At 37.3% G+C, this 19,472-nt stretch overlaps 1 protein-coding gene across 2 annotated transcripts in view; it reads right to left on the reverse strand.

The window, feature by feature from the left end:
• mld (molting defective) overlaps window positions 1-19,472 on the reverse strand; it is a 123,850-nt gene that overhangs the window by 9,532 nt on the left and 94,846 nt on the right. For both annotated transcript variants that reach the window (XM_073976549.1, XM_073976559.1), the window contains exons 3-4: window positions 11,858-18,428; window positions 10,528-10,617 (exon numbers count right to left, since the gene is read on the reverse strand). In XM_073976549.1, the coding sequence (XP_073832650.1) occupies window positions 10,528-10,617; window positions 11,858-18,428 (6,661 nt within the window). The remainder of the gene's footprint in view (window positions 1-10,527; window positions 10,618-11,857; window positions 18,429-19,472) is intronic.

The following is a 19,472-nucleotide window of genomic DNA, read 5'->3' on the forward strand; positions in this document are numbered from 1 at the left end:
CTTTCATTCAGTATTATTCAATATCCAATTTGTTATTATTATGGATTATTGGACCTTTTTTAAAGATATGAAATGCGGCTGGAACATCAAATAGAAGCAAAAGTATGCTTCAACTTGACCTTGAAATAACATTTGAAAATATGCTTATGTTGCTTTTCATCACAACATCTAAATGTCACCCCATTTCTCTGCAATTTAATACACAAATTATGAAAAACATAAATCTCACTCTTCATTAAAATTTTCGATCTATAAATGCACACCTATATTATAATAATTTTATTAGTCAGAAACATACTTTCAAACTGTTACAATATGGATTCTCAATATATACTTCCTGAAATCTTCAAGGAAAGCACATTAAGGGAGTCGAAGGATATCGAAGCAGACAAATATTTGTTAAAAATAACGGATGAAATTCAGGCGGAATTCTATATAACACATGGTTTGAAAACGGACAGAAACAGAATCCTTAAGCTTTTAAAAAGGTTGGAGAAAATCACAAATGCCAATAATAATTGAATTTAAATGATTATTAATAAATAAGAAACAAACAAATATATTTGTTGCATATTTTTTTGGGGAAGAGAATGCAATGGTTTATGTATAATTGTCATCTTCGAATCTAAAATTTTGTCCCTGTGTTTAGAGAAAATGTGACAACACTATACACAGTTACTATTTCGTGCCACAGCTCGCTTTTCGCTTCAACAAATTCTTATTATAGCTCACCCTATCCCTAATTTGGTTCAACAGCTCTCTCTTAGAGTTAAACAGCTTCATATTATAACTTAAGAGCTCCCTAATCTTATTCAACAGTTTCGTACTCAACCCTCTTCACTTAAGATCGAACCTCTTAATACAAGGAACACATTTTGATAGTTATCAAACATACCATTTGCTTCAAATTTATGAAAGTTAAAAAAAAAAGCAAGCAAATAAATATTAGTGTACCTCACTCAAATTGAAAATTCGAAGGAAAAGAAACTTTAACAAGGCCATCTAGGGGTTGAGCTATCGATACCTAAATTATTACGAAGATATTATAAATGCTGACTTGTGTACATAACTGTACCATATTACTCATTAAAACAAAAAAATGAAATAAAAAACAATGATATTCAGAAGACCATAGATTGCATTTATTTCGTAATCGCAATGTACACATTTGATATAATATATAATATGATTAGTATATAATATCTGCCTCTCGTAGTTCTTCAATTATAGAGACCATCTCATTTGTATGATCATATTTTCCACTTTGATTTGATTCCACCAACCGCTTTAGTCGTTCAACAAGAACATTGGGATCGTTCCAATATACATATTGAGGTTTTTCTGGATTTACTCTCATTAGGCCTTTACCAGTATGAGTGCCATCGATTATCTTCTTTATTATATTGGTGTATTTATATCCTTTGTTAGATTTCACTCGTTCATTATGGCTGTAGTTTACTTTATGTGCATTGGAGTTGAGTAAAATTTTCTTATATATCTCCAACTCTGATTCATCGTAGTTTTTGGGTTTTTGATGAAATAGAAGTTCAAATAAGCCTGGTGTGAGCGCCCAATTCTGGTTTCCTACGACAATTTTCTCATTATTTATATGTAAAGGTTTATCGCCAAATTTCCATTCCCCATTAACATCTGTATGTGGACCGTATACAGTGTCCAGATTATTATTGATTTTCAATTGAAGAAGATTGTTTTCATAATCATAATCATCATGATCAGAATAAAAAGATTCTTCTCCACCCTCATCGTTGCTTGACTCATCTTGATTATTATCTTCTTTGTACTCTTCATCGTTTGCAGTGATTTCGTTTTTAAAATCTTCCTTATATCTCTTGATACTGGAAAACGATGATTTCCCATACTCGGGTATATTTTCTGTTTTAGGAATGTATTTGGATGCATTCTCACTTGTTGTTTTAACTAATTTGTTTAACTCTTCTGTTATAGGTTTGAAGGTATTTTCCAATTGCGTTGTTCTTGTTTGTTCTCCCCTTTTGATGTTTTGAAATTTTCTTTTCAAAACATTGCGGGATTGAACCAATCGTTTCAACATTTCTTCGTCCATAGTTAGAGTTCTACTGTTAAATGTGGGACATTGTCACAATATAAATAGTGTATCCCTTGATCTAAGCCCAACCTAACCTGAATCCAACCTAACCCGAACCCAACCCGAACCCAACCTAACCCGAACCTAACCCGAACCCAACCTAACCCGAACCTAACCTAACCCGAACCCAACCTAACCCAAACCCAACCTAACGCGAACCCAACCTAACCCGAACCCAACCTAACCGGAACCCAAGCCAACCTAACCTGAAACCAACCTAACCCGAACCCAACTCAACAGCTTATACATTTGTTCAATCTTTAATATTTTATAACTTTGCTTAGACGGTCATAATTGCATGATTAACAGTAGTAGATTATTAAAACTTACAGTCCCACAGATGTGTATTCACCTTTTCTATTGTTTATTATCCCAGAATAAAGATATATTTTTGTAGACAAACAATATTATTCATTTATTTAAATGTCAACATTTTTCAAGAAGAAACAAATGCAGAAGTAAACAAAGAGTGGTGCTATAGGCACCTCTAATATACATATCAAAAGCTTGAGTGTCGTCGGCTAAACTATAAACCATGGATCGTTTTCATCCAATGCCCATACGTTTTGTGCTTCTGGTATATACGGATAATCTTCTTCTGAATTCTCCAAAGATTGGTTTGTTCGGGTTTCGTTCTCCTTTCCTTCAGCATCGGTTTCCACTCGCAGAGACTCATTATACTTTGCCTCGAATTCATTTACAGCTTTTACGCAAGCAGCCTCGAACTCATAGTCCATTTCAAATAATTCAATTTGTTGTGGTGTATTTTGTGTTGCCTCGTAATGGTCTAACATATTGCAACAAATCTTTTCGAACTCTGCATCATTCTCGAACTCAACTCCAATCTCTCCGTTGATATTATTGACCATTTTTAGTTTTCTTACTTTTCTTGAAGAAATGTCTCACTCCATTAAAGGAATTTTGAAAACTGAATATAGTTTCCGAGTCTAACTCAACTTTTATAGAGTTTTAATGTTTATATTAAATATAAAAGGAATACATCAAAAGAAATGACTGTCCAAGACGACAAAACTATATATACATACATATAGGGTTTTATATAATAAATGCAATCTATGGTCTTCTGAATATCATTGTTTTTTATTTCATTTTTTTGTTTTAATGAGTAATATGGTACAGTTATGTACACAAGTCAGCATTTATAATATCTTCGTAATAATTTAGGTATCGATAGCTCAACCCCTAGATGGCCTTGTTAAAGTTTCTTTTCCTTCGAATTTTCAATTTGAGTGAGGTACACTAATATTTATTTGCTTGCTTTTTTTTTTAACTTTCATAAATTTGAAGCAAATGGTATGTTTGATAACTATCAAAATGTGTTCCTTGTATTAAGAGGTTCGATCTTAAGTGAAGAGGGTTGAGTACGAAACTGTTGAATAAGATTAGGGAGCTCTTAAGTTATAATATGAAGCTGTTTAACTCTAAGAGAGAGCTGTTGAACCAAATTAGGGATAGGGTGAGCTATAATAAGAATTTGTTGAAGCGAAAAGCGAGCTGTGGCACGAAATAGTAACTGTGTATAGTGTTGTCACATTTTCTCTAAACACAGGGACAAAATTTTAGATTCGAAGATGACAATTATACATAAACCATTGCATTCTCTTCCCCAAAAAAATATGCAACAAATATATTTGTTTGTTTCTTATTTATTAATAATCATTTAAATTCAATTATTATTGGCATTTGTGATTTTCTCCAACCTTTTTAAAAGCTTAAGGATTCTGTTTCTGTCCGTTTTCAAACCATGTGTTATATAGAATTCCGCCTGAATTTCATCCGTTATTTTTAACAAATATTTGTCTGCTTCGATATCCTTCGACTCCCTTAATGTGCTTTCCTTGAAGATTTCAGGAAGTATATATTGAGAATCCATATTGTAACAGTTTGAAAGTATGTTTCTGACTAATAAAATTATTATAATATAGGTGTGCATTTATAGATCGAAAATTTTAATGAAGAGTGAGATTTATGTTTTTCATAATTTGTGTATTAAATTGCAGAGAAATGGGGTGACATTTAGATGTTGTGATGAAAAGCAACATAAGCATATTTTCAAATGTTATTTCAAGGTCAAGTTGAAGCATACTTTTGCTTCTATTTGATGTTCCAGCCGCATTTCATATCTTTAAAAAAGGTCCAATAATCCATAATAATAACAAATTGGATATTGAATAATACTGAATGAAAGTTCAATGATTCCTCCTTTTGTTTTAATGTAAACATATAACAACATCAAGTTGATGGTCATACATAATAATGCCTCAACAATGATCATTGCTTCAATCGAATGGTCGCAGAACAATGCTTCCTACTTTTGTTAATAACGTTTAAACTGTGAATCGTATTTAAAAGTATGGGCTTTTTATACTAAAATTGTAACACGATTAAACATGGATTTCGCAACCCTTCCACCCAACTCAACCTTCCCCCCATTAAAAAAAGAAGAGATTATACTTATTTTCGAAATTGATTTTATTTATAAGTGTTTAAAAACTTTATTAAAAAGCTATTTATATTGTTATCCTCTACTCTACAAGCTATGTTTAGGAGTGCGTTTAGATGTTCTTTTATATAGCTGTCAATATCGCTTAAAATCAATGGTGATACAGTCGGCAATTCCTCTACCTTCAGGATTTTAGGCTTCTCCGGGAGACCCTTTCTCAAAATTTCTAACTCGTAACTCATAATTACATGTATGCAGTATTGATCTCCAGCAATATCGTTTAAAAAATTGTTCCGCAACATGGATGTAAATTCATAGTTCTCCATTACTCTACTTAAGTATGCGTCACCGATGCTGTCCTGGAGTAAATGCTGTTGTTGCAAACGGAAGATTGAATCGTCCTTTGAAACTGGCACTGACATATTTTGTACTTTTAAGATGATGAGATACACGTCCGATAATTTTTAGAAACTGAATAATTTTTCTAAAACTTCCTTCGCTTTTAAACACTTTATTTGTTTACATTAAATATGCTCAGCATTTTCTATATTAAAAATATATTCCTTTTCAAGTTCAAGACGACAAAATATATGCATATATGTATATACATACATACAGTGTTCAAAGAATCAGACGTTGTGTGGTCCAATAACCCAGATTCATAACAATCAAAACAAATCCGATATTGTGTAATACTGAATGAAAGTTCAATGATTCCTCCTTTTGGTTTAATGCAAACATACACAGCATAAATTTAAAGGAAGCTGGACTGACGTACATACAAACGCTATACCTCAACAATGGTCATCGATTTCTCATTTGTACACATTGGTTCCCCTTTCCCCCTTAACTTCCCTAATCATATTTGCATTCATATCCAAATCCATTGACAAGATCAATTTGAAGCAACCAAAAATTCAATCCATCCTTCAATTAAATATTAAGATCAAACAATAACAAACAAATCGAGAAGAGAATCGAATTCATATTCAAACACAGCAGATAGCCCCAGGCACTTGTCGCCTTTTGCTTTCGTTAAAGGCGACAATTACGCCTGCTGATTAAAAGGAATGGAAAAAGAACCAAACGACATACACACAAACATAAAATAAAGCGATCGTGGCTGCTGATCCAATGCAAAGCAAAGGAATCATACTGCATACACACAAACATATATATATAAACTGATTGCCTCAACAATGGTCACTGCTTCAATCGAAGGGCAATATTCATACAAACATATGATTAATGCTCTAGCTAATCTTAAAGCATTCGATGCTTGCTTCCCCTTTCAACCTCTTACTCATAACAAATTGCTAGAACTTAATGTTAATACATTCCTCATAACTGCAAAGAATCAAACATACACACGCACCCACATATGCTTTAATATCCCAAACCATCCCTTCAATCCAATATTCAAGTTTTTGCTAATTCTTTACTTGACTTCTGAAATAAAAAAATTGAAAAGATCCAAATGAATTCATTTGGATTGTTTCGATTTATGCACTCAAAGAAATTCTTTTTGAGTACAGTTTCATTCATTTTTTATTTAAACCCAACTGATGACGTCATTTATTTCATAACATTAGGAAATTAGATCAATGAACTGACAAAAGGAGGGACAAACAGGACCATTGATCATGGACACGATTAAGCATGCCCACGGACAAACGGAATTCCAAAAGTTCCCACGGTCAGCAGACGGACGGACAAACGGAATTCCAAAAAAGTTCCCACGGTCACGCGGACGGACGGACGGAATTCCAAGAATTTCCCACGGTTACACATGCATACATATTTTTCCAGTGTACCACCACAAGCGCTATGCCTCAACAATGGTCATCGATTTCTCATTTGTACACATTGGTTCCCCTTTCCCCCTTAACTCTCCCAATCATATTTGCATTCATATCCAAATCCATTGACAAGATCAATTTGAAGCAACCAAAAATTCAATCTACCCTTCAATTAAATATTAAAGACATTGTCGCCTTCATCGAATAATAATAAACAAATCGAAAAGATCGATCGAATTCATATTCAAACACACAGTAAATACTCAGTACACTTGTCCTCTGACTTAAAGTAAAGCAAAAGAACCAAACGACATACACACAAACATACAATAAAGCTATCGTGGCTGCTGATCCAATGCAAAGCAAAAGGAACCAAACGACATACACACAAACATACAATAAACACAATGCCTCAACAATGGTCAATGCTTCATAATTAGATCAATCAACAGACAGACGGACAAACGAGACCACCCACATTGATCATGGACACGATCCAGCATGCTTACGGACAGACGGACGGACAAACGAAGCCACCCACGTTGATAGTGGACATGCTTCCCCCCAGCATAAGGAATTCCAAGAATTTCCCACGGTCACCCCATCTCATGGTATGCTGTTTGTTTACTTTATAAATGAGTCTGCGACCCTTTTTACCCCATTTGTTTACTTAAGATATGTAATTTGATACTTTTAATTACTATATGACTTGTAATTTGAGTTTTTTAATGGATTTTGAATCCTCCTCAATACTCTACTGATTTGTTGTTGTTCAACAGCTTCTAACACATTTGCAATAATTGCATTTTCTACAATACATTCTCTTTTTATTCGTTCTCTTCTTGGTCACATATGCTTTAGTTCATATAGTTCCATCCGTGCATATAATTCCATTCATTTGTATAATTCATTTTCTTTATTTAATTGCACACGCACTTCGATCTTTCTTTCAATAAACGTAAATCACATCCTCGTTACACCGCTGCAATTTATTTACTTTTATGTCAATTCATCCACAAAAAGATGAAAACAAAAAGAAAGAGAAAGATTCGTTAAACTACTTAACTCTCGGAACTATTTGGAACGAAGGAAATAGAAAGAACGATGAAAGAGAAAGATTAACTGAACTATATCGCCCTCAGAACTATTTGGAACTATGGAACTATATTAAGGAACTATAAAGATCGATCCGCTCCAGGAACTATGTAGATTGCCCAACTTTAAAAGACATGTAGGCCTCTATAAAAGACTAAAATGACATGTAACCTCTATACGGACGTGGAATATCTCTGGATCTGGATAGAAGACCATCAAGGTATTCTATACAACACAGATGATCTTAAAGGTTTTCTGTAGGGATAGAGAAGACCTCCAAAGGTTTCAATAGGGACATATAACACCTTAAAGGTCTTATTTACGGCAGAGACGATCTTAATAATCGTTTATATATACATAAGACCCCCTCAGAAATCTTCTATCTATCATAGAAGATTTCAAAAATCTTCTGTACAGACCTAGGAGACTGCAAAGGTCCTCCATGCGGGCATAGAGGACTTCGAAAATCTTCTGTTCGGACATAGAAGACCTCAAAGGTATTTTGTTCGGCCCTAGTAGGTATCAAAGATCTTCTATACGGACAGAGAAGACCTAAACGGCATTTTATATGGACATAGAAGACTTCGAAATCTCCTATTCGGACAAAGAAGATCTCAAAAGTTTTCTATACGGGCACAGAAGACTTTAAAGGTCTTCTATGCGGACATAGAAGGCATCGAAGATCTTCTGTTCGGACATACAAGACCTCAAAGGTCTTTTATACGGACAGAGAAGACATTAAAGGCCTTCCATACGGACATAGCAGGCCTCAAACGGACAGTTAAAATCTTAAACGTCTTACAAAAGACCAACAATCTTCTATATGGACGTAGAAGACATTACAAGTCTTATGAGACAAGACCTCAAAGGTTTTCTATACGGACAGAGAAAACCTTTAAAGTCTTCTGTGCGGACAGAAAAAGACCAAAGGTCTTCTATAGGGGCATAGAATCTTCTAGAAGGCAGAGAAAACCTCAAAAGTCTTCTATATGGATGAAGAAGGCACCACAAGTCTTATGAGAGAAGACCTCAATGGTCTTCTATACAGACATAGAAGGCCTCAAACGGACAGTTAAGGCCTCAAAAGCCTTATAAAAGACCGAAGGTCTTCTAGATGGGCATAGAAGACCTATATGGATATAAAATACATCACAAGTCATATGTACGAATAGAAAAGTCCTCAAAGGTTTTCTATACGGATAGAAAATACCTCAAAGGTCTTCTATACGGACAGAGAAGGCCTCAAAGGTCTTCTATATGGACAGAGAAGGCCTCAAAGGTTTTCTATACGGATAGAAAATACCTCAATGGTCTTCTATACGGACAGAGAAGGCCTCAAAGGTCTTCTATACGGACAGAGAAGGCCTCCAAGGTCTTCTAAACGGACAGAGAAGACATCAATGATCTTCTTTATAGACATAAAAACCTCAAAGATATTCTATGTGGACGTAGAAGAAGACTTTTAAGAATTTTTGTTCGGACGTCAAAGGTTTTTTATACGGACATAGAACGCTTCAAAGGACATAAAAGACCTCATAGGTCTTATTTACGGGCAGAGAATACCTCAAAACTCGTATAGAGAGACAGGGAAGACCTCAAAGTTCTACTATACGGACAGAGAAGACCCCAAAGGTCTTCTATACGGACATAGAAGACTTTAAAAAGCTCCTCTACGGAGAAAGAAAACTTCAAAGATCTACTCTATAGACATAAAAGACCACAAATGTCTTCTATGCGGACATAGAAGGCTTCGAAGATCTTCTGTTCGGACATAAAAGACCTCTAAGGTTATCTATACGGACAAAGAAAACTTACAAAGTATTCTATACGACATAGAAGACATAAGTCTTCCATAGGGATGGAGAAGACCTTAGGGATCTTCAATACGGACATTGAAAAACTTACAAACTCTTCTATGTGACATAGATGTCCCTGAAATTCTTCTATATGGATAGAGAAGACCTCAAAAGTCTTCTATACGGAAGTAGAAGGCTTCAATGATCTTCTGTTCTGACATAGAGGACCTCAACAGACTTCTATACGCAGATAGAAGTCTTTAAAGGCTTCTATACGGAGAAAGAAAACTTCAGAGATCTTCTCTAAGACCTCAAAGATATTCTATGTGGACGTAGAAGACTTCGAAGAATTTCTGTTCGGACATAGAAGAACTCAAAAGTCTTCTATACATACATAAAATACCTCAAATGTCTTTTATACGGACATAGAACACCTAAAAGGACTTATTTTCGAGCAGATAATACCTCAAAAATCGTATGTAGGGACAGAGAAGACCTCAAAGTTCTACTATACGGACATAGATGACTTATAATTGTTCCACAAACATCCCAGATGGGACAAGGGAGACTTCTCTCATATCAATGAGTGCACGCCGATTCATATTAGCTCAATGATATGGGACCTACTTTTTATTGCCGAGTCCGAACGGCGTGTATTACGACACCACTTGTAGAGAAGTTTTTTCAAGGCTTAAATACTCAGGAAATGTCGCCAGCATTACTGAGGGGGAGTTTTGCCACCGTTGAAAATTTGATGTTGCTTGGCCTGGGATTCGAACCGCAGACCTTCTGAGTGCAAGGCGGACGTGCTAACCATTGCACCACGGTGGCCCCCATAGATGACTTACAAAGTTTTATATACGACATAGAAGATCTTGAAAGTCTTCTATATGGGTAGAGAAGACTTCAAAAGCCTTCTATATGGGTAGGGAAGACTTCGAAAGTCTTCTATAAGAACGTAGAAAGCTTCAAAAGTCTCTCATACGGACCACAAGGTCTCCTATGTCCGCATAAAATATCTCAAAGGTCTTTTATATTGACAGAGAAGATCTCAAAGACCTTCTATACGGATGCAGAGGATCAAATATCTTCTACGTGAGGTCCTTTATGCCTTCCATGAGATAGAAAATACCTTTAGTTCTTCCAAATGACATATAAGACCTCTATAGACCTTCAGATGATAGTCCACAGATCGATCCCCCAAATCTCTAATACCTAATAAAATATTTTTCCTCTTGTTTTACTTACCGGTATTACAATCAGGACAGCATAATTTACGTGGTGGTGTTTGAAAATGTTGTTGCTTGAGAGCCACTGTAATTTCATTTATAATGTCAGCTGTAAAGAAATAACGTTAAAAAGGGATAAACTTCGTTAGTAAGTGTGTGTGAATGAGAGAGAGAGAGAGAGGGAGAGAACATAGCACATTGTCCCAGTCAGCATTTTTTGAAAATTTTAATCAAATTCGAGTCTTTTTTGATCCGACTGCACGATTAAAAAGCTAGAATATGAGCTCATTTTCTGATCATAAATGACTCCTTTGTCGGTAGGAAAACATAACCTCAGGCGACTCTTCTAAACAAATCACAAATGAGTCTTTTTCGAGTCGTATTTCAATCATTTATTGGTGTTTTGTTGATTAATTTCGGACCCTTTTTCGAGTCTTTTTAGAGTCATGTTTATAATCATTTATGAGTCTTTAGGGAGTCATTTATGAGTCTTTTTGTTAGACGAAATAAATAAAAAAAATTTTCTTTTTATTCTTCTTTGTTTCTTTCCTTTGTTTTATAGTCTTTTCTGCTTTGTTATGTCTTTTAATTATCCTTTATGTTGCTTGGTGGTTAGTATACTGCTTCTTCATTTCACTTGGCAAAACCTGTTGTGTTGTGTTTGTCTGTACCTTTAATATTATACGTTACATTTATATCAAAATTTTGTAGAAAGTGTATATGAGAATTTTATTTTTTTATTTACAACCAAATAAAAATAAAACAAAGCAATCAGTTTTTAATCACCTAACTGTTCAAAATATGATCAGAGTATACATAATTATAATCACTTTTCAAACACCTGTATGACCCTTTTTTGATTAAGCATTTTTCAATCTTCCAGATGATCAAAATGTGACAATAAATAACAAAAAATTGTCACATTTTAAACACCTCAATGATTTATTTGTGATTGCTACACATTTGTTGTTGTATTTTAAATTGAACTCTTTTTAATCATTACAGGGAGTCACTTTCGAGTCCCTTTCTGATCACACAAGCGACTTAATCAATTTTTGATCACCAAAAGGACTCTAAAAAGACTCCTCAATGTGATTTTTGAAAAAACAGTCTTCTAAATGCTATCTGGGGTGCTGCTATTGTTTATTGTGTATTGGTTTTGTGAATTGTTGTTGTTTGTTGGCCGTTATAAATCTCGCGCTCAAATCACAATGCACCACCACCGCCAATCACAATGGCCAACACACAATCAACAACAATAGCAGCACAACACCAAAACTAAAACACAATGGCTGAGAGTGTAGTAGCATGCAAGCGAAAGAAGAAGAGAATGAGAAAACAATACTTACAGCATTTATTGTTGTTGTTCTTGTTGATTTTGGTTTCATCCTCATCTGACGTATGGTGAGTAATAACGGCGGCGGCGGGATTTTTAACCAATGATGATGATGAACTATAAGAGGTGGAGTTTTGTTGTTGCTGGTGGTGTTGAGATGAAGTCAATTGCGCTGCAGATGATGCCATGGATGAGGAGTTTAACTGTTGTGTTGGAGCTACTGTTGCTATACGCGGTGGTATGGCGCACGTTACGCTTGATGCATGGAATTTTTGCAAATGAAAATCTAAAGCACGCTGGGCACAAAAACTCACCCCACACTGGGCGCATTGATAACGAGATCCGTGTACCTGGGCCACATGATCCTGACGTTCGCTACGCCTTTGAAAATGTTTGGGACAATAGTCACAATTGTAGGGTTTCTCAGCAGGATGCATGGTAATAATGTGATTGCTATAGTCCACGTTGTTGGTGAATTTCGGCCGTTTGTGACAAAAACGACAAATGAGATTGATTTTTTGAACCTTTTGGGGGAAAGTGCGAGGTTGTATGGGTTTTTGTTGCTGGGAGGAGGATTTTTGTGGCGGCAAGGAGTCCTTTTTGCGAGCATCATTGCTGGTGGTGGTGGTTGTGTTAGTGGTTGCTGCAGGAGTTTGTTGGATATGATGCTGTTCCAATGCTGGTTCCGAAGGTATGCTAACGGTAACATGTTGTCCAGGTATAGAGGTGGGTATTGAAAAGGAAGTCATACCCGATGAAACTTGATTTACTAATTCCTGTTGGCTGGCAGCAGTGGTGTTGACATAGTTGTTATGATTGTTGGTGCTGTTGTTATGTAGCAGTAATGCCGTCGCTGTGGAGCTACTATTGGTGGCATTGATATATTGTTGGTGGTGGTGGCTGTTCACCACCATTATGTATTGGGAAGTAGGCTGAGGATTTTCGTTGGCTTCCATATGAATTGCCTGATGCTGCTGTTGTTGTTGAGCGGGATCCACATAAATTTGTTCCTGGGCCTCATTACACTCCAATGCTGGCGATTGACTGGCTTGTGGTGCTACCACCAAGGCATTAAAGGTGGAGTTGCTGAGATAAATTTCTCCCGAGGCATTAACATAATAGGTGGGCTGGGCTGCAGCTGTTTGTGTGGATGTATGATGGGCTTGAGACCAATTTGTGGTGGTACTACTGTTATCCAGGGCAACATATTGTACAGTTTGATTGTTGTTGGCGGAAGTTTCCTGAGGGGTGCTAATAAATATGGGTCCATGGGGTGTATTGGCCAAAACAAATTGAGGTTGAGATAGTTGTGGCTCTTCTGGCGCACCAGTGTTGCATTCTTCAAGCTTCGTTTCAGTGGCAGGTTGTTCCATATGTACACTTGTTAAATCCACAGTTTCATATTGGACTTGAGTTGCCTCGGAATTGTTTTGTTGATCCTCCTCCTCTGTGATAAATTGTACCTGATTGCCTTCAGGGGGATATTGATCCTGACTCTCTTCTGTTGTGATTTCATATTGTGGCTGATTTTCTTCATTGGTACCGGTAGTTTCCATTAGATACTGCCCTTCTTGGTTCGATAGATCCTCATTGTGGACATACTGGATCTCTTGCTGAATGGCCTGAGGTTCAACGGAATCTTGGGATTCCTGTGGTATCTCATTGTTTCCCTCCACGGCCACAATCTCATGCAAATGTCCAGCCAAAGCCGCAGATCTTGTGTCAATGGATGGTTCCAAATGTTCAGCTGGAAATTCACCCAAATTCTTTGCGACAACCTTATCCAGAGAATCCAACAGATCTTTATTGCTAAACTCCGGCTTATTGGGTAATGGGGTGAAGATTTCCCCCTCCTCAGGATTGTTGGCAATCACCACTGGTATATTTTCAAAACAGGGTATATCATTTTGAAATCCAATCAATTCCGATTGGGTATTGCTTTCCTCCGTAAAACAGTCCGAATAAGCGGCATATTGATCTGAGGCATCACCTCCCCTTTGGCTGCCATTTGTTACACAACTACTGGCCCCACCACCACTGCTCATTGTACTGCTGTGATTACTTTGCGGTGTCATGGCATTATAATCCGCATTCGATCCCATGTAGGGACTTAACATTAGCGAAGGATTACTATTTGCCGTTTGGGGACTTTCGGCATACAGACTATGTGCCGGTGTGGCTGGAGCATCATTGGTCATGGGTGAATAGAGTGATGCATGGCCAAAGAAATCTTCAGTCTCACCTCTCCTTGGAGTGTTCATATCACGATCATGCATTTCACTTAAGATACCATTGAGGGTATTCTCCACATCACGTATTTCAGCCGATAGATTTGGATTGTGCGACGCCGCCGCAGTCACTGCAATGGTTGGTAAATTCTCCATATGGTGATTTGATGCTTCTGCTCCTTGTTGAGGATCAGGAGAATTTATACAATTATTTTGAAAATCATTTATGAAATCGTTAATCTTCGATGAGGCACCACAAAATGCTTGGGGGTTGGCGTCAACACCCGTCACAACTTCAGATTCCTTGACCAAATCTAAAATGTCTGGATGTAGGGCACTAATGTCTAAACTACTATCATTGGCTGAGGTGTCAGGTACGGTAGCTTCTTGGTTGGGGTGTGTTATGTCGGTGGATTCTTGGGGGGAAATGTTTCCATTGTTGGTGGTTTCTTGGGTTTCAAAAGTTTCTCTCATAGTTGGGCTGCATAAATTACTATGGCATGCCGGATGAGGGTTGTTTTCTGCTTTTGGATTATTCTCCAAAGGTTTGTTCTGGGGTCCTTTGTCCGTTATTGGCATTTGAGGTCCCAAATCTGTGAAAATTTCATCATTTTGGGAAACTGCAGGTCCTGTTAAAGGTCCACATTCCCCATGTTCTTCATTACTGTTCGGGGAATGCGATGTACTTCCTTCTTCGTGGGATTTTCCAGATGCCACATGATTTCCGAATGAATTATGGTGTTCTTTTGTGGTTCTGCCATTGATTTCCTTACCTAAAGAATTTATGCTTGTTAATTGGTCTTCTTTTTGCGAATCTGCGGTGGTTTCATTTTGAGTTGAGGAATTTATTGTCCTCAAATTAAAAGCTTCCCCATTAAGCTTCGGAAGCTCAGATTGTTCATTTTTGCCATGCTTGGTAGAGGTTTTCATGTCTGAAGTCTGCTCTTCCATCTCGGAGACTCTCGTATCCAATAGGTTGCGATTGGTCGCCATTTCCTTTTCGGAATCATTTTCTCCTAATTGCCGGTGATTGGGCGCCACTTCCATCTCTGAGTCTTCCCTGGTGGAGAGGTTGCGTTTGGGCACCATTTCCATTGCTGAATAATTTTCTTCTATTTGTTTGTGATTGGGCGCCATTTCCATCTCGGAGTCCCTCATGTTCAGTGGGTTGCGATCGATCGGCTTTTGCTTTTCTGGATCATTCTGCTCAAATTTCTTGTGATTGGGCGCCACTTTCATCTCTGAGTCCCTCTCCTCCAATTGCTTACCATTGGGCGCCACTTCAAGCACTGAATCTTTGCTCTCCAATTTCTTGCCATTTTCGGACATTTCTATGTTATGATCCCGCTTCTCCAATTGCTTGCCATTGGGCGCCACTTTTATCTCCGAGTCCCTCTCTTCCGATTTCTTGCCATTGGGCGCCATTTCTATGTCAGGATCCCTCTTCTCCAATAGCTTACCATTAGGCGCCATTTCTTCCATTTCAGAATGTCGCACCTCCGAGGCATTCTCTTGTTGTTTGTCCTCGGCATTTGTCATTTCCTCCGCTTCACTTTTGTTTTGAACCGTATTTTCCTTATTTCCATCATCACATAGCTGTGGCGAAGCATTTTGCTGTTCCAATTTATTTTTATCTTTGGTTAAATGCAGTCTTTTGAATTCCTGGGTTAGAGCAGCCAAGGGGACTCGTATCACAAGTTTTTGTTGTTCCGTGAAACCTCCAATGGTTATTTCCTTTTCCTGTCTTCCGTCGATATCCTTTTTATTTTCCACATCAGATATGAGTCCCAAGTCTGACGATGAGGGTAATTTATGTTGTATATCCTCTTTTTCATCCTTCTGATGATGATGGCTTATCATTTCACTTTCGTCAGTCTTGTGGTTCTCCTCTTCGGCGAGGCTATTTTCAGGTAATTTACTCTCCATTTCATTGACATGCTGTTGATCATGATCGACGTTTAGTTTGCAACGCTTGTGAGTTACGACTGGTTCTTCTTCCTTTTCCGTAGCTTCTTCATTGCAGGGGGAAATGTTTGGTTCCTCTATCATTTTTCTTTTACGCGTTTGTTGCTCCTCTTCACTTTCTGCTGCTACTTCTTCTTGTTCTTCGACTTCGTTGTTGTTTGCCAGCATATCCTCGGAGCGTAGACAAGCAAAACGTGTACTGCTGCGTCGTTGTAAAATTAATTTCATACCACGACTGCCGCTGTTGCTGACGCTGCGATTATCTTGAGCTTTGTTTTCCTGGTGGTTGTTGACCAAAGGCGTTAAAGTGGTTGTGGCCTCATCTGCGTTAGTTGCTGTTGATATTGTTGGCTTCTGTTTGTTGACCAACACCTCGTCACCGTCATCATCGTTATTTGTTGGCTTGTTAAATTCCTTGCAGCAGTTGCTGCGTTCACTTTCAGCTTCGGAGTTTTGGCTATCAGCATTTGCCTCCCCGTTTTCCTTAGGTAAAGAGTTTTCCTTATTCTGATCTCCATTTCCATCATCATAACTTTTATCTCTTCCCCCGTTAACGTTCACTTCCCCTTCATGCGCGTTGCCATCCCTGGAAATGAAGCTACTGCTGGTGGAATCCTCAATGGTGTGGCTGGGTGAAATCATGGTATTCGCAGATTTGCGGAAAATATTCTGTCCATCATTGGAGTTCTCTTTCATTTCCGCCTTGGTTTTCCACAAATTTATACCCTCCAAAGAATTGAAATTCCTCAAGGGACCATAAAAGCAATTGGGCTTATAATAATCCTCAAAATCCCCATCATCATCATCTTCGGAGGAAGAAGATGAGGAAGTCAAGGCAGATGAGGATGATGTCAACGAAGATGTCGATGAGGTTGAGGATGAACGTTGTGACCTTCTTCGTCTCCATTTCATATCATTGGCATTACGGTTATCGGGTGAGAAAATTTGGGGAATATTTTTACTGGCACCAAAGCTGGAGGATGAGGCCGAGCCTGTTATAGAGGTGGGAAAGTGGCTTGAGGCCAAGGTAAATATATTTTCTTTGGGTAATTTTTCACACGATCTCAAGGCCACATCTCCAAAGCTTGTTAATTTCTTGGGAGACATTTCCAGTTTTACTAATTTACTGGGTATACGTTGGGCGCCATTTTCAGATTTTCTTCTAACCGCCAAACGGCTCGATTTTCTTCTGTCATTTTGACTGCTAGAATAATTTTCGGATTGTTGCGAGTCGAATAAGGCACATTCCATGGTGGTCTTTTCCGCCAGCACACCACGTCTTTTGTTCTCCTTTCGTGAGGAATATTTTTGCCGTAGTCTTGTCAAAATTTCATGAGATTTTTCATTACGTTCTCTTAAATTTTTATCACATGTTGAGATTTCTTTTCTTGGGAGACGGTTAACTCTTTTTGATCTTTGGCTGGTGGAATTATTCTCATCATCTTCTTCTCTTTCTTCTTCTTCAGGTTCATCACTCAAATTCTGCTCCTTGTTATTATTATTTCCGTCAGCTTTGCCTTGGTTTTTATTCAAAGCATTTTCCAAAATTTGCTTAGCTCGGCGATGCTGACTTGCATTTGGAGAATATGATTTCAAGGCTGCTTTAGTTAGCAATGACTGTGATGAGGATTCAGATTCTGGATTACTTCGGCTACGTTTTAGCAATTCATTTCTTTTTGTTCTTCTTCTAGTTTTGTGGTTTAATCTGACCTCGTCGTTTGCCGACAATTTGGTGGGGGAGGATTCACTAAGATTTCTGGTGAAAGAGGTGGTTTCTTTGTCATTTGATGTCTCATCTGAGCTACAGCTTTTGTTTCTATCATTACTGTTGGTGGAATTTTTAGTCTCTATTGGTTTTGCATTTGAAGTTTCTATTGAAGATTGTTGTCCCCGTAATGTAGATGCTTTGGATGAAATTTCCTCAGCTGCATCTGTGGTAAGATCCATGATTTCAATTGTTTGCTCATCATTCGCCAGCGATTTTGATGGAACACTTGTTTCATTGTTAGGTTCCACAATTTCAATTGAAACATCATTTTCTGCACTGGGCTCATCAGCATTCTTGGCAGAGGCAGTTTGAGATTCTTCTTGTTCTTCTTTATTTGTAAAACTTTGCTTTGAATTTGTTTTCAAAGTCGCCGGATCTTGTAAATCATCATCATTTACAACAATAACATCACAGTTGTCTTGACTTTTTAGCACTTCTTCAACATCTTTCTCCACCGTTCGGTTGGGCGCTGGTTTTCTTTGCGTTCTCTGCAATTGCTCCTCATACAAACTTCTTAGCTGACTCTGTACTTTCAAACATTTCCGTCGAAATTTATGTATCATATAGAATTGCGCAATACATTTGGCACAAATACGTTGGGGTAGGCCATCATTGCATTTAATCTGTAATGTTGAAAAAAGCGAGAAAGAGAGAGAAGGAAACATATTAGTAAATTAATGGACAAAGGGAAGCTAAAATTAAAAGATATACTGTCACATTTTAATGGATTATAACTTTACTTAATACCTAAGAAGCCATGGACAGTTTATACATTGACTCTCTAATGGAAAAGAGATTTAAAGCTCATATGGGCTATTAAGGCAATTAATGTAGTATTTTTCAAAAAAAGCCTAGCACCAAATGGATGTTTTAGGGCTCAAAATAAACTCATACTCGACACACAATGAAACAAATGACGTATCGAGAAAGTCCAAAGAAAATTACTACCCAAATCCTTAAGGGTACGTATAAAGCAGATCAGGGGCTCAGTTCTGTTTCTATGAACATGTGAAATGAAAATTTGTATAAAGGAAATAAATGTCAAATGAAAAAAATTATAAAGAAAATATTTTTCATTTCAAATTTTCATAGAACAAGAATCCAGCCCCAGATGTTGAGGATTCTCATCCAATCTATTCGAATTGGATTGTTCTTCTATGCTGGAGGCTTTTACCTCTAAACTGCTATCGTCAAAATGTTTGCGATTGGGCGCCACTTCCATCTCAGGGTAGGTTTTATGAAAATGTTTGTAATTGGGCGCCACTATTTCTGATTCACTTTCGATAGAACGTACGATCAAAAATTTTTAGCAAAATATTACTTATACGCAAGTTCCTCAAATATTCAGTCCTGTTGGTCTGTAAATTGAAAACGTAGCGAGGCAAAAACTTGGTCTTAAGCCATGTTTATATTATAGAGTTTTGCAGGGTTAACCTTCTTTATAAGGATTTATTTGAAATATAAGCAAGGGAATTGACATTTGAAACCCTTGAAACCCTGGCTTAAAAGCTTTAATCGCAATAAATGAATAAATAAATAAACCCAGTGGGTTTGTTAAATCCGGTTATATGTAAACGTACTATTAGCCTTTCTAAATTCAAGCCTCGAATTAGTGCCAACGTTAGGCCATGTTTATATTATAGCCTTTTGAAGGGTTAACCTTCATA

The sequence above is a fragment of the Musca autumnalis genome, unplaced genomic scaffold (genome assembly GCF_047663935.1).
Source record: "Musca autumnalis isolate F117 unplaced genomic scaffold, ASM4766393v1 scaffold_1, whole genome shotgun sequence".
Lineage (NCBI taxonomy): Eukaryota > Metazoa > Arthropoda > Insecta > Diptera > Muscidae > Musca > Musca autumnalis.